The sequence below is a fragment of the Schistocerca serialis genome, chromosome 5 (genome assembly GCF_023864345.2).
Source record: "Schistocerca serialis cubense isolate TAMUIC-IGC-003099 chromosome 5, iqSchSeri2.2, whole genome shotgun sequence".
In the NCBI taxonomy this organism is placed as follows: Eukaryota; Metazoa; Arthropoda; class Insecta; order Orthoptera; family Acrididae; genus Schistocerca; species Schistocerca serialis.
In genome coordinates, this window is record NC_064642.1 from 288,679,937 (window position 1) to 288,697,408 (window position 17,472).

The 17,472-nt window shown below is 37.5% G+C and overlaps 1 protein-coding gene across 1 annotated transcript in view; it reads right to left on the reverse strand.

Annotated features, from left to right (window-relative positions):
- Positions 1–17,472, reverse strand: part of LOC126481907 (integrin alpha-PS5-like) — a 553,290-nt gene that overhangs the window by 95,436 nt on the left and 440,382 nt on the right. Inside the window, exons 16-19 of the mRNA XM_050105865.1 lie at positions 17,175–17,391; positions 15,353–15,531; positions 15,166–15,229; positions 656–772 (exon numbers count right to left, since the gene is read on the reverse strand). Coding sequence (XP_049961822.1) covers positions 656–772; positions 15,166–15,229; positions 15,353–15,531; positions 17,175–17,391 — 577 coding nt within the window. The remainder of the gene's footprint in view (positions 1–655; positions 773–15,165; positions 15,230–15,352; positions 15,532–17,174; positions 17,392–17,472) is intronic.

Consider the following 17,472-nt stretch of genomic DNA (forward strand, 5'->3'; position numbering starts at 1 on the left):
GTAATAAACATCCTTTCAGTGCTAGGTTTTTATTTCACTGATGATTGTGGTTGTAGATTTGGACTTGATTCTGGTTAAAACACGAAAATTCTGAATGGTAGAGCAATTTTGTATTAGGATGAATAGTAGGCTCTCAGACTGCAAAAGGGCCTTTACCATGCTGCTTTGTTCAGAGGATGTGCAGAATGATTTGCCATCATTATACTGTTACGTCAAAGCTCTAATTGCTGGGTATCAGGGGAATTCAGTTGCTACTAGTTTCATTTATAGAGATTCTTATGTTAACACCAAAACTAAAATAAAGTCTATATGACAAAAAGAACAGACTATGTAATAAAATATATTTGCTGGGTCCATTGTTAACAAATGTAATATATCCTGTGAACGCAAATGAGACAAAAATTGTACTAGGTCTATAATGACATTGTGCAAATCCCTATTATGTGTGATATTTTTCCTTTTTGTTAAGGTTGAAACCATGGCACTACCATAGCTGTAATCTTTGTCAAAAATTAAAGTTATTTTCTTCTCACAACTGGCTAGTTTTCACTTTAGAACCCATTGTCAAGTACTTAAACTGCAACTGGAGTTAACCATGGAATAAATTTCATTAGTCATTCCTTAAATTACCAAGATCAAAATGAAAAATCCTTACCTGAACTGGTTGGATTCTAAGAAATTCAACACTTTTCCCATTATCTGCTATGTAATGTGTTGGTACATCAATTGTAAAATGTACTTGCTTCACAGGTGTTGGGCCTTCTTTTACTGCCTGAAAGGAAAGGGGAAGAAACCATTTTAGCAGCTGGATACAGAATAAGTTATGTGATACAGATATTACACCAACATTCACATAGAATGCAACACAACAAATCGGAAGTATGATTTGCTTTTACACTGAAATTAAATGACCCATTAAACATGGCAGGTCAGAATCCAGGCATCTGTTGTGCTGGGAGAGAGTGCAAATGTCTGCATCAACATCTACATCCATACTCTGCAAACCACTTGTAGTTACATTGCAGAGGATATGTCCTATATTACCAGGTTTCTTTATGTGCATATGTGCACCTGTATGTGCCTATTAACTGTTCAAAGCTTCTTCTAAATAGTATATGGTTTTTCTTTCTCACTCATCACAATTTAATGAGGAGCTCACAAAATAACTGAGGCACTGAGTTGTCAATGGGCACATAAATAAAACTGAAAACATTGCTAGGTTTCTGATGAATTCACTATAGCTATATAGTAGCCCACACACAAAACTACATGGCTACATGATCAGTTGCGACAATACAACTGTGCTGATGTATGTGCATTTGTATGTGTACTATATAGCTTTGCAGAACAATTTGCCTGTGCCTCAGCTTTTCAGTAAGTAGCTACTTTTACTTCCTAAATTATTTGTGAGTCTCTGTTCAATTAAATTTATACTAAATATTTTTTTCATATGCATTTCTTTTATTAAAATTATTATTTCAAACTTTTGATTACTGGTGTCTGTTACTTAAGTAGTTATTATTTATTGCATAAATTTAAAAAAACTCATTCTAATAATTAAGAAAAATTCAAAACTTACTTAATGAATTCCCCTTCTTTATTTCAGTCACAGTTTGTAAGATTAAGGGGCAAATGGTCAGGAGTAAGGGGTTGGATAGTGATGGACAAGGATACTGCGCAAGTTGCATTGGTCATACGATATGACTGTGGGAGGGGCAGAGGGGATATTTCATATTTCAGGGCACAGGGACCCCACAGATGCCTCATTATGGCTGGTTGCTGCTCCACCACAGGGAGACTCTCTACCCTTGTGCACCAAAATCTTTAGCCTTTTACACCTTATATACTATTCTATATAAAATAAACTAACCATTTCACATGGTGAATAAAATCTTCTGCACTAGCTATTAAAATAATTTTATTAAAAAGTATCTACTGGTTTTGCATCAATAGAGATGTATCTTCAGGTGGCACTACAAAGTGATTGCTTACGACAAAGTCCCATTGGTCATCATCAAGATAGAAATAGATAGCCTACCAAGAGTGACAATCCATTATTACCACAGCAGTGTGCTGGAGACAGCATAGAAGTGTGTTATAACATTCTGATGACATAAAGTGTGAGTGTGGGTGTGGGTTATACTGATTTATTTCCCCAAACCACATTCCACTTCTTTACGAGGTGACTTACCTGGAATTTTGCAGCACCTCTTCTTTACGGGATAGTCAGCTGCTGGAAAATCTCTTGACTTCTTCTCCATTGAATAACGCTAGGTACAGGAACTTTCAACCCTCTTTCTACTTATAAAATGAGTAGACATCCAAACTTTCCTTTTCACCAGTTAATGATGTATTTGACTTCCATGCACAATATAATTCACACTTTCAACATAGGCTGTCACCGGTAGCTGAGTGGTCAGCGTGACAGAATGTAATCCTAAGGGCCTGGGTTCGATTCCCAGCTGGGTCGGAGATTTTCTCCACTCAGGAACTGAGTGTTCTGTTGTCCTAATCATCATCATTTCATCCCCATCAACATGCAAGTCACTGAAATGGCGTCAAATCTAAAGACTTGAATCCGGCGAATGGTCTACCCGACGGGAGACCCTAGTCACACGACATTTACGTTTTTCTTTCAACATACACGTGTAACTTCCTGTAAGTACCTCATCTCGTCTAACATTAGAAACAAAATTGTTTCACATTCGAAAGAAAGTCTGCTTAGACACCATGACTTTCAGGAAAAGAGTCTGCAAATATTTCTTGTCTCCAACAAGGCTGAGTTAAAAGTCTACTAGAGTACTTTTTCAACAGCTCTTGTTTCATATAACAATAGTCAGAGACACAATAAGCATAGAGCGGCATGGAAACTCCATGGTTCTTCACTACACACTCACTAACATATCTATGGACTGTCCGACAGGTACCTGTCGGTGCCATTCAACTGGCATGTCTACTTTTTTCTCGCGACTGATTTTAAACATGCACACACAAACATGGAACATGCAGTTGGTAGGATTTTACCATCCCACAATCATATATAAAATTTCATGTGTTTGAGACATTAGAAGGCTGAGTGGTTCTAGAATTTACACAGAAATTCTTGAATCACTACAGTTTATGGTGTCAGCATAAACTTTACTCAGGAGATGATATTATGAGCCACATATGCAGAGTTATCATTATTCTGACTCACTGGTACAGTTTATGCTGGCACCATACACACTTCTATGCTCTCTACAGTATGGTGCTCTATGATTTCAATCGGTCTGATCATGAACTATGACTTTTAGTGGGCTGTCTGTTTCTATCTTGACAATGAACGAAGAGAGCGTCTCTGTTGCTGTGAAACTGGTAGTGACTTTTTAATAAAAAGTGTTTTAATCCCCCCTCCCAGACACTGATTTTTTCTAGCATGAGGTTACTTGTATCACAAATTTTCAAAAGCATTCAAGGTGATCAGAACACTGTTTGTCTAATCCCTGTGAGTTACAACACTTTCATTAGGCCATTTTTAGGGCAAATTTTTCCAAAAGACAGAGCTGCTAAATAATAATAGGGACAAGGGTTATGGAACAAAGGATAACAATCATAATAATTTTCAACTTTTTCATAAAATCATAATAATCTTGTTAAACATGAAAAATGAGCATCACATCAATAATATCAATGTAGTACTTTGGGAAGTGTTCAAGCAGATGTGCTATGCATAAAACAACATCACTAACTTGGTAATTCCACAACATATTACATTTCTGAGCAGTCAAGAAGTCAGTAAATGTCATCTGAAAGAATTGAGTATATAGTGGAAATACGCATTTATAAAAGTGGAAATGGGCAACTGATCTCTAATTATATACCCATGTCTTTCTTTCTGGTGTTCTCAGAATGATTTTGAAAAGATAGTCTACAACAGAATATTAAACCATATTTCTGAGGAAACCCTATTAGCAACACCTCAGTTTGGCTTCCATAAAAGCTCTTCTCCTGAGAAGGTAATATATGCTGTCTGAAACTCATTCTACTAGAACTAAACAAGAAAAAATACCCTGCATTCATTTTTTTGTGTTATTCTTGTGGTCTATGACCATGTCAATCAAAAATTTCTGCTAGGAAAACTAAAATAGTATGACCTAAAATATAATCCTCTTGTAACGGTGTAGACAAGTCTTAACAACTGTAAAGGGAAGGTCATATTTTCAAGTAATACAACTGGAGTAAATTAAATTAAGAGCAGGAAAACCTTAAATACTGTGCGCCACATGGTTCGGTGTTTGGTCTGCTCCTGCTCATGGTGTACATAAACAATTTACTTATACCACTGATGGACTCCAGAACTGTAATATTTTGTTATGAATCAAATACACTGCCAGACAAAAAAAAATTGAAGCACCCAGAAGACATTATTGTATGTCAATGTACTTTGTGCATGTCCACATATTTGGCAGGTATGTAAATGAGCAGATTTGCAATTTTCTGTGACAGCTAGAATGACCACCACAGTGCATTAACATTGCTCATTTTTTGTGTTGTTAGCACATTGGACAGAATATATGTAAGGGGTGTGAAGAGTGTCAGATATCGCCAGATCACTGTAAAGGACATGGAAATTTGTTTACTCATGTGAGACATTATTATCAGCACCTGACAGAGTTCGAAATGGGCTTGGCCTCGTTGTGTTCTTCCATTTGACCAACTAGTCAAGTCATGCAATATCCAGATTTGTGGACCATTAAGATGTACAGTGCCACAATATTGAACTGTGTAGGAACCTGAGGAAAGGCATATCCATCTTCAAAGTTCAGGTCAACCACATCTAACCACTACTGGGAAGCTTGCCACATTGTGCACCAAGCACATCATAACTGCTTCACATCTGCAACTCCCATTTAAGAACAAGCAAACAAGTGAACAACATTCTGTGTCACTCTGCACCACTGGTCAGAACCCTGCAGCAGCCAGACTAGGGAATGATCAACCCACTTCTACTGGCTGTTGTTAACACAACACAGACAGCTACATTTGGAGTGGAGCGAGGACCAGGAAGCATGGACACTGATAAATGGTGTCACACTGTGTTGATTGATGAATTTTGGTTCTACACTACCTCATATGATCATCATTGGTGAGAATAGTGGCAACCTAGGGAAAGGTTTCATTCTTCCATTGTGTTAGAGAGGCACAGTGAATCCCAGATCATGATGAGGGGAACCCTCAGGTATGACTTCAAGTCATGGCTGGTGGTGACTGAGGGAACTAATGGCCCAACAATAGGTCATGGACATCCTAGATTAGATTAGATTAGTTTTTCATTCCATATATCTGTGCTGAGGAGATCCTCGTGGATGTGGAACATGTCTTTTTTTTTTTTTTTTTAAGCTGAAAGAACAATACTATTAGTATGAATATATACAATACATCATTTGTTTCTATTAAAAAATTCGTCAATGGAGTAGAAGGAGTTTGCCACTAGTAAGTCTTTCAGGCTCCTTTTAAACTGATCTTTATTTGTAACTAAATTTTTTATGTTTACTGGCAAATTATTGAAGATGAGTGTTCCTGAGTAGTGGACCCCTTTTCGAACTAAAGTAAGTGCTTTTAAGTCCTTGTGCAGATCATTTTTGTTCCTGGTATTGTATGTATGAACTGAGCTGTTTGTTGGAAAAAGAGATATATTATTTAGGACAAATTTCATTAATGAGTAAATATACTGAGAGGCAGTAGTTAGTATAGCCAGTTCTTTGAAGAGGTTTCTACAGGACGTCCGTGAATTTACTCCACAAATAATACATATTACACGCTTTTGGACTCTGAAAACTTTTGTTTGACTTGAAGAGTTACCCCAAAATATTATACCATATGACATTATGGAATGAAAGTAGGCAAAGTATGCAAGCTTTTTAATTTTTATGTCGCCTATGTCTGCTAACACTCGAATTGCAAATACAGATTTGTTAAGGCGTTTCTGCAGTTCTGTGGTGTGCTCTTCCCAACTGAATCTATTTTCAAGTTGTAATCCCAGGAATTTAAGACTGTCAACCTCTTCTATCTGCTCTTCTTCGTATTTTATGCATATGCTGGGTGGAAACCTCTTGCAGGTTCTGAACTGCATATAGTGAGTCTTTTCGAAGTTTAATGTCAGTGAGTTGGCTTTAAACTATTTATTAATATCCACCAAAATATCATTAGCAGATCTTTCTAGAACTACACTTGACACACTATTTATTGTGATACTTGTGTCATCTGCAAACAAAACGAACTCTGCTTCTGGCGGTGTAACTGATGAGAAATCATTAATGTACACAAGAAAAAGCAATGGCCCTAAGATGGATCCTTGTGGGACACCACATGTAATTTCTTCCCATTCTGATGATGACTGATGACTTAATTCACTAGTCCCTTGCACTGGCACCTATTGTTTCCTGTTAGTGAGGTATGACTTGAACCATTTTGCAGCACTGCCCGTGACACCATAGAATTCTAATTTACTTAAAAGGATGTTGTGGTTCACACAATCAAATGCCTTTGACAAATCACGGAAAATACCTGCTGCTTGTAATTTGTTATTTAATGAATTAAGTACATTTTCACTGTAGGTGAAAATAGCCTTCTCAATATCAGAACCCTTCAGAAATCCAAACTGTGTTCTTGATAATATGTTATTTGTGGTCAGATGGTTGAGCAGCTGCCTGTACATTACTTTTTCTAAAATTTTTGAGAATGCTGGGAAAAGTGAAATCGGTCTGTAGTTTGATGGTATCTCTTTATTCCCTTTCTTGAATAGAGGCTTAAAATCTGCATATTTTAGCCAGTCAGGAAATGTCCCAGTTATAATTGACTGGTTACACAAGTAACTTAGAATTGTACTAAACTCACAAGAACATGCCTTAATTAACTTTGTTGATATTTCATCGTACCCACTAGAATGCTTTGTTTTTAAAGATTTTATTATGGAAGTTATTTATTTTGGTGAAGTGAGTGATATATTCATGTACTTGAAGCTATTTGTGAAGGCTAGTTTCAGATATTCAAGGTCATTATTTACTGATCCTGAAAGTCCCATTCTATCAGTAATGGATATAAAGTACTTGTTAAATAGATTTGCCACACTATGCCCATCAGTTACTAATGTGTCATCTACCCTTAGTGCTATTTGCTCCTGTTCCTTTCTGGTTCTACCAGTCTGCTCTTTCACTATATCCCATATTGTTTTTATTTTGTTCCCTGACATTGCTATCTTCCTCTCATAGTGCATTTGTTTAGACGTCTGAATTACTTTTTTTAATGTTTTACAGTATTCCTTGTACTTAGCTAAATCATCAGCATTGGAGCTATTCTTGGTTGACAGATACATTTTCCTTTTTGTCTTACAGGAAATCTTTATTCCTCGTGTAATCCATGGTTTTATTATAGACTTCTGTTTAATTTGAGTAACTTTTAGAGGAAAACAGTTTTCAAACATGGTACTGACATTGTTCATGAATGTGTTATATTTTTCATTCATGTCATGAGCACTATAAACATCTTTCCAGTTCATATCTTTGAGCAGTTTTCTAAAACACTCAATTTTTGGTTGATTGACAACTCTCCTGTACTCAGATTTAGCAGTCTTGATAATCTCCTTAGAATTTACATCTAAAACAAGGAGCTGCATGTCATGATCTGATAGTCCATTTATAACAGGTTTTATGATATGATTTTGTTCCTTTGATTTGTCTATAAAAATGTTATCAATGGCTGTCCTTGAGGATTTAGTGATCCTAGTTGGAAAGTTTACAGTGTGAGTTAGAGTGAAAGACAACATTACTAACTGCAGTGAATGTTTACTGGAAGATTGTATTGGAAAATCTGTATTAAAGTCACCAGCAAACAAAATTTCTTTGTTTCTTGCTGTTAAATAACGCAAAAGAGCTTCTAGATGATCTAAGAATAGATTATAATTTCCTGCAGGTGCTCGGTAAATAATTATTATTATATAGGATCTGTTATGGAACTCTACTTCTGTTGCACATGCTTCTAGATGCTGCTCTAAACAGAATTTATTAATGTCAATGTTCTTGAATTTATGGCAGTTTTTGATAAATGTGGCAACTCCTCCTCCATCCATATCTACTCAGCAGAAATAGGAAGCTAGCTTAAATCCTGAAATGTCTAACACATCTATATCAGTGGTCACTTGATGTTCAGAGAGGCAGAATATGTCAATTTGGTTAGATGAATTCATTTCATCGATACAAATGAGTAGTTCATCAACTTTATTTCTAAGTCCCGGAATGTTCTGGTGTAATAAAGATAACTGATACTGCATACTAATGGGATTGTAACTGCTTTGGCGAAGATGAACTGGCAGTTGCTGATTACTTTCTGTTAAACACTGTTTAAATGGAGGCTGTATGATAAAATCTGACTCCTGTTCATGTTTTCTCAAACTGAGTGTGTCTGCCAATCTCTCTTAAAACTCGTTTTCTTTCGCCCTTCCCTATCCTAAAAAAGGCATCCCTCTAACACCTGTGACCACTGGTATTTTACCACTTGTGCCAGTGTCCCCCCTTAAGTTTTCTGCAATCAACCCAGACAGTTTTCCCTTCCCTTTCCTATTGAGGTGAAGGCCATGCCTAGTGTAGTCCCACCTATCGATAACATCCACAGGAATCAAACCTATATGGGACCCTATATCCGTGCTAAGCAGCCACTCCAACTCCAAGTTCACCCTCCCTACGGAAGAGTTCAAATGAGGCCGATCATAGCGTCTTAACACAGACACAAATCCCACACTCGTATGCTTCGTTGCTGATGCTATCTTCACCAGGTCACTCTCTATGGAATCTAATCTAATCTAATCTAATCCTGTGTCATCCTGTGCCACTTTCCAACAGGACAATGCTCATCTACACGTGGTGTGTGTCTGTATGAACTGTCTGCTTGATAGATACACCCATTGCCAGCAAAATCCCCAGATCTGCCACTCATAGAAGATATGTGACACCAGCTCAGATGTCAACTCTCTTCCAATGCTTATGACATCATTCCCGACAACATCAGTGCATTCATCCACGCCAGTGGGGAAGGAACATCATGTGAGGAGGGCTGGCTGTAATAGGGCTGACACTGATAGAACTGATACCAATGAGGAAAGAGTAGGCATCTGATGGTGTCAAGGATAAGGGCTGAAATGAAGTGATGATACTGCCACTGTGGAACTCTGTGAACATGGAACTGAATGCTGTATGGTACAACAACATTGCAAACAACCTGAATGGAGGTGGTGCAGCTGGCCACACACAAAAATTATGGAGGGTCTGTCTAAATACTGCTCATTAACATGCTCACTCAAACACTGCATGGGAGACTGTTGGCCAGGAGCCCACAACAAAGTCCACACATGCGTCAACTAGAGGTGATGGTCACTACAACCAAAATGCAAATCCAATTATTCCCCCTATAACTCATAGTCTATGTCCTCCAAATGAGTGTCCACAACAGAATGGGAAGCATAAACAAAAAATTACCGCACTTGCACTTGCAATTGAATTGCACTGTGCTGTGGATTGAATATGCTGTAGACTATGACTTCCAACCCCAAGTGTTGATGGTACAAGGCTAAGTCCTCACTCTGGCCATCAAACACCCAAAATTTCACTGCTGAAATCAGAGAAGCATGCTGAGACATGCTTTTGCAGACAAAAGCTGCATGAGCTGCTTTATGCCCTGCAGCAGTTTCTGTTGATCCTGTGACTAAACGATGTGAGACAAAGACAACTCTGCTGAAGGTACACATTTGGTATCATAAAAGGACATTCAAACCATAGTTGGAAATACACTGCCAGTTCTGTGACTTGAACTGCCACAGAAATATGAAAAAGGCACTAAACATCCACTGAAAACAAGACAGACCAACAGCAACAATGAAAAGAATTCCATTTGCAACCACGTGTGAGGGAAGACAGCAAATGTGACTCGCAGATACTGTTGGAAGCTTCACAGAATGCAACTAGCACTGCTGAGTACAGGGTGTGACAACCCCAAAAACAGGAAAATGCTGCCCCTTTGGAACAAACTGAGACACAAATGAAACCATATTTACTTGAAAACTTCTCAATCAGTGAGAAAAACAGTACATTACTCCAGCAAACAAACCAACATACAGCAAGAACCCTAAACCACACAATGAAATACTCTCACTTCAAATGTCCTCTATGGCAGACAAGGAATGAAAAAAAAACTACAACATACTTTAGCACACATGGACACAGACTCATACCCACTTTTCTATCCTGCACTCTGCATTAAAAGATGACCCTCAAGTTGCAATACAAAACACTTTACTAGCTGTGCTAATGACAATGACATTTGTCCTAAAAACAACAACTGAAACATTGTTTTTGATCACTTGAAATAACAAACACCAGATCTGCAGGATGCTTCATCCCATATGGCTGTAGGGAAGCATCCACGAAGCACCATGTCACATGGAGTGGTCTATGCGTGCTGGTGATCAGAAGCAGAGTGGAGCATCCTGGCTCATCTTGGCAAGTTCCATTTGATGGACTATGAAGACTGGTGCCTCCTATCTTGGATCTGTAAGAGCAACTGAACTGCACTTTACTGGAACTGGAACCTGAACTGCAACTGGCCTGCTGAAGGCTGTACCTGGCATTATGTATCCAGCACACAGAAGTAAATTTACATCCACATGATGAGCAGGTGCTATTTGTTCTTTGATAGCAACACTGCTGATTTCATGGTGCACATGCTGCTTGGAAGCATAGCTGGTGCCCCCTAGTGGGGCCTGTAACAAACGGTGTATAAATGCACTGTTTGTATATAGCATGGTGCCATGACCTGTGATGCCTGTCTTGTATGTATACACAATCACCGAAGGAGAGAAACTTGAGGGGCAATGGATAGGCAACCCCCTGATGAAGTAGACACAGGACTGGCAGTGTAAATATGCAGTCTATGGCCAATATATAAGACAAATGATGAAAGGAAGAAAGTTTATTGCTTACTACATTTTCACTGTTTGTGCAATAACACTGCTGAATCAAGCATGACAATTTATTTTATAACTTCTTTACTGATAACTTTATTTGTAACACATTTTTCATACAGTATCCATATATACCATTGAATGTGCCTGCAAAATTATATCACTGTGCGAGACATAGTTCAGGAGATATGTCATAAACACTGAGAATCATCAAAACATTACCCAAGCTATACTCATCCAGTGTTTGATAATTAGAGATTTAGTGAATGCCAGCAAATTTTAAACATAATGTCAAATCTTTTCTAAATGATTTCTCCTTATATGCTTAATGCTACATATTTAACATGTTACCTCATTTGTAAAGTAATCTGAAGTTTGAAGCTGTTCTATGCATGGGAGTTTGATTCTTTAAAAAATTAGCTATGTACTGGTTCAATCATTATGTGTCAAAAATACAGCCCGAAAAGGAACCATGAGAGACATGAAAGATAGCAAGACAACATTAATTGTGACTAGCAACTGCTAGACACTGAGTCTTTACACTGCATTAACCAAAAATGATTACCATACAGTTATGTCCCATGTCTTCATACATATCTTAAAATGAATGTACAAAACTTTTCAGGAAGTATACTACACTCATGTCTATAATTAAAGCAACAAACTGCTATTTCCTTGTGTTGTATCTAATTCATGGTATAATCATACCAAATATCAACAGACGTCCATAAAATTGTGTTCTGGATGGACAATGGCATTCCAGTCAATGGACAACCATGATGTCAGGACACCTATCAAACAGGGTAGTGTTTGCTGAGTAGTTCCACATCCACAATTGCTGTGTATACAGTCATGGATAGTGCATTATGGCAAGCAGAAGATGCCTACCAGACTCTCTATGGTGGAAGGCATTAGAAGAATGGGAGCAGGACAATCACAAACTGATGTGACCTGAAGGCTTAATGTGAATCATTCTGTTGTTTCTCAGATGTGGCAACAATTTATAAGAGACTGAAGCAGTATCCTTAAGACCAAGGCAGGGTCAACCACATGTGACATTAAATTGAGAGGATCATTATTTGGCCATAAGGGCAAGACGGTACCACCTTAGTACTGCAAGGCAACTGAGATCTGGCCTAGCAGCATCCACTATACATGTTGTATTGAGACAAACAGTGCAGAGAAGCCATCAGCTCAGTAGCCTTTATAGTCAGAGATCTTCTCAATGTGTACTTTTGATGCACCTTCACAGAAGGGAACATCTAGAGTGAAGTCATCAACATGCCACCTGGACGATTGAACAATCAGTCAATGTTTTTTCACACATGAGTCCTGATTTGGTGTGCAGAGTAATTTTTGATGCATTCACATCTGGAGGCAATGTAGAACATGACTTCATAATCCAAACATTGTGGACAGAGATCAATATAGCTAAGGATCCATAATTCCGTGTGCTGGGATTACATTGATCACTCAAACACCTCTTCATGAAACTGCATGGGTAAATCGGTGAAGTTCAACTGCTGCCACATATCGCAATGAGATCTTGGGACATCATGTACAGTTGTTGCAAGTTGGTGTGGGCCCAGACTTGATATAGCAATAAATGGTTGAAACTGAGCTTAAGAAATTGAAGATATTTGGAAAGACCTTTGCAAAATGTTGTTTATTTACTTTACATAATGTTCATTAGCTGGTAGCTCATTTTTGGTTGATAAATACTTTATCAGTTAAATGACATTAAGACTGGAAAAAATCTATATACATGTAAATATGGATGGGTGTTCCACATCTCGTAAACCACTGGATTCATTCCAACCAAACTTGGTACACCTACTGCATACTGTCTGAAAAAAGATCACTGTGGGGGTAAGAACCACCTAGTTCCTATAGGAGTGGTGGTAGGGATGAAAAAGTTTGGTAATGCCTGACATTTAGGCTGTCTTCACAACTGTCGTGTTGTGCAGTTAACATCGGAATGCATTGCAGGGGATGTAAGTGAGCAGAGAGAAGGATGCAGGTGTGGATAATGAGAGGGGAAGAATGTGATGGACAGAGAAAATTGAAGGTATAGGTGAACAGAGATAATAGATAGGATTAGATGGACAGAGAGATCGGGAAGAGGAGATGAAGAGAGAGAGGGGAAGAAGAGATGGACAAGAAGAGGGGGAGGAGGAGATAGACAGAAATAGGAAGTGGAGCAGATGGTCAGAGAAAGAGGGAGGAGAAGATGGACAGAGAGAGAGCAGGAGGAAATTGAAAGAGAGATTGTTACAGAGAAGGGCAGGAGGGGATGGGCAGAGACAGGGGAAAGGATTGAGAAGTGTTGGAGGCAAGTGGAAGAGCGAATGGGGTTCTGGGCAGGTGGAAAAGGAAGAGGGGGCATGGGGACATGGAGAGAGATAAGTGGGAGGTGGAGATGAAAGAGACAGGCAGAGGAGGAGTTGGATAGAGAGAGAGGAGGAGTGGATAGAGAGAAGGGGAGGAGGAGGTGGACAGAGGGAGAGGGAAGGAGAAGATGGGCAGCAAGGGAAGGAATGAGTAGGTGGAATGAGAGAGGGGGGAGTAGGAGACTGAAAGAGATATGTGGAAAGAAGGAGATAAATGAGACAAGGAGGAAATGGGCAGAGAGAGGAGGAGGAGCAAATGTGTGCAGTATATTCGCCATACTTAAATGTGGACAAACTCATGGGTAATAAGCTAATTAGTAAATAAAACGTCTTGGTCATTCCACAATGTCATTTCAGGCTACAATACATGTTAGTGGAAAATATGGGCATACAATGGGAAACTTCTAATCACCTTTCACATATTAGAGCACAATAACTTTATCGATATGGAACGATGTTGACTTACTTACTCAGAAAGGCAAATAGGAACACACAAAGAATGTAAGACTGGTAGGGGTATCATCATGGCCCTGATGTCAACCAAAAGGGTGTATGTGACATGTGTGCACTGATTGTAATGTGTGCAGTGAGGGAAATGTATGCTTTAACTCATCATGAGGTACGAACAAATAGTGTAACATACATATTACATATGAGTTGCGGCACAACTTGACTAGTAGAAGGGATTGGTTGGTAGGACATGTTCTGAGGCATCAAGGGATCACCAATTTAGTATTGGAGGGCAGCGTGGAGGGTAAAAATCGTAGAGGGAGACCAAGAGATGAATACACTAAGCAGATTCAGAAGGATTTAGGTTGCAGTAGTTACTGGGAGATGAAGCAGCTTGCACAGGATAGAGTAGCATGGAGAGCTGCATCAAACCAGTCTCAGGACTGAAGACCACAACAACAACTTATTACACCATGTGCCAGAGGATTACATGGTAGCTGTTCAGTACTGCATGTTCCTCTGGGCCTCATTCCCCTTGTTTAATTACTTTTTTATGTGGAGAAGCAACAGTCCCTACACAACACCTTGTGGGGATCCATATATTCTGGTTTCTGATTCTAATCTTAGTTTTATTTTGTTGCTGAATTAATCAATATGACAGTGTTTTCTGTGGGAAAAAGAAGCCCCTAACAATGCAAGAAAGATTTCAAAAATGCCAAAACGTTTTAGTGTCCCCAGCAGAATTGTATTGTCACAGAATGAAAAATTATTACATAGCTACAAAATATGCCCACAGCTTAATCTGCCATCTTTAGCTAATATATGGCTTCTGCATGTTGTACAAGCAATGAAAGCACACTAATGTAAAGCATGGAAAACACACAAACACACGCATCCACTTGAATCAAATTAAGATATCATACATTTTTTATAACATTAGTCAGTTTGGTAAATTAATATATGCATTCTCTACTTTTGATAACTTTATTTAGGATTAGATTCACCAAAACTAAAAGAAAATTAGATAAAATTATATATTTCTAGAGTTTAACACTGCAAGTTTTGGATAGAAAGTAAGGGGTTGCTGACACACTCATTAGTCCTTATCACACTATTACCCTTTAATCAGAGAAATAAAAGAAAAGTAGAAAGAAAACACCAAGAAAAGATAGCTAATGGGTAAACAGACTTATAATAAAATTTAGAAAAAATAACTTACTTTAGAATATAACAGATTTAATTTAAGGAAACTAGTTTTAATAATTAAATTTAACAATATGTTTGTGTACATGTTAATATTATGTATGCATAGGCTTAATAATTTACAAGATTTACCTTATATAAATGTCGCACATGTTGATCTGAATCTTTCAGCAAAAGATAGTCTGGTTTTGATAAGCTGAAATGTAGAGCAAAATAAATTATAATTCTCCAAAGTTGGCAAGCTAATTATATATAAGATTTGTATGCAATTATTCTCATAGAATAATGACAACTTTGGTTCTCACCAAGAAACACTTACCCTGAGATCTTTATATTTGCTTCTCTTTCCAATTGTACCACAGTTGAGCACTGTGTTGTATTGTTTATGTCATTACTTGTTGTATTTACAATGACTGAAAATGTCAGCATTGTTGCATTTTCATTTATGAAGGCATATTTTGTTACACTCATTACATCAAATTCCACAGTAAGATTTTTCTGTAGGAACAAACAATAGCAAGTTACACTGTAAGAAATGTGAGCAATAATATCATTATTTTACAGTAATTGTACCTAACACCACTTTAAAAAGCAACTTAGTTATTCAAAGGACCACCATACATTCAGTACTTATTGCTCAATAATGAGTATTGTGTATTAATCCTGACCATTTGAAACTAGTATCAAAGGTATGGTGTCTGTATAAGGGTAGTATTATGCAATATAAATCAGTTCCTGCAGAGATCAGAAGAAATTCAATTCACTCTGAACAAATTTCTACAAAGAACTAAAGGAAATTAAAGGGCAAAAGATCAGGAAATGTTGTGAAAGATATGTATATGAATGCAACATGTGGTACTTTGAATAACTGAAGCTTCTGATTGATCAGGAAAAGCCAGATACCACACAGTCAACATAACCAGAGGAAACTGATAACCATAGTTGCATAGCAATAAGCAGAAATGTTTATTTTACTAGTAATACTTCTTGGAACTGCCAAATAAGACCAGATGATCTGTCCGGTGAGCACATACGTATATGTTTCTGCAACAGTTGCCACAGTATGCACCTAATATCACATAACCTTCCAATCAGAATACTTGTTTTATTTTATTTCCAACAATGGTTGTAGTAGAGAAATACACAGAAAACAGCACATGTAGAAAATAAATTATGCAGTTCTCCTTTTGTATTTGCAATAAGTTGTTGTTTAGGTTTCTGAATTTATGTGGTCTCTCCATATATCCTAACATAGTAGTGATATGATCAATGCAAGTATTTTCTGGCCAACAGGAATAAATTGGCAATTCCTGAAAATGCATAGAAAACAGGGAATCACCAAATTTGTTTCTCTTATACCATGATTTTATCAAGCCCAAATCATTACTATACTCGGATGTACAGTGGAGCCATAGAAATTCAGAAACACAAAAACATCTTCAACAGAAAATAAGAGGAACTGAAATTAAACAAGTAGTGGGCATTAGTACTAAACAAAGCACCAAAAAACAGTTCAACAAGACTATGCTCTGTTAGTCAGTGTACTGATGACATAACGAACAGCCTGTTGCCTTGAGACATATAGAGTGTTCAGCTTGTTGAACTTGGATATTGTAACTACTTTCCGAGTTGTTATGGCCTCTGATGATATATCTGTTATTTGGAACACAAAATGTCAGGCCATGAAATGGACTTGTATGACATCCAAATGTCCATAAAAGAAATATCACCAGAAAAGGAATGTGGTGTTATACCAGAAGATTTATTTGTGCATTCTTGTTACATGAAACAAAACTTCAACTTTTAAGTAATGTGGCAACTAAGGTGAAACACTAAATTATAACAAGGCAAAGATCTTGTCCTGAAGAAAGGATTCTACTTTGCAGTCACCAGTAGAATCACTTATGTAATAATGTACCATGAGACACATTTCCTACAACAACTTATATTTGAAACTTCTGAAAGAGTGGAGCAGTATCCTAAAATGTCCATACTATGCCACCATTTCTTTCACACTGAGATTGTAAAGCCAGAGTAAAAGATATGGAACCAATGATTTTGCCTGAGTCCAACTAAAATAAAAATATTAGTAGTGGTTTCAGTTGTTTCTTAATAACCACATAATACAAAAAAATACTTACTGCCACTATGGTATCATTATATACATTTCCAATATCACACACAATTTCTAGATCTATTGTTTGTTTACATAGTTTTGGTATTTTTGCTGGTTCAATTAATGCTTCACTTTCAACTGTCAAGGTAACTGAATAAGCTGGCTCACAACCATTGTGAAGCATCACTTCCAATGATATTAGACCTTCTGAACCAACAATATAAACATTGTTTCCACCAAATCTGAAACAGATACAATTACAATGCCACAAACATATCCCTTTTGTTAATTTCTTGCCTCCTCTGAGTATACATTTTCTTTTA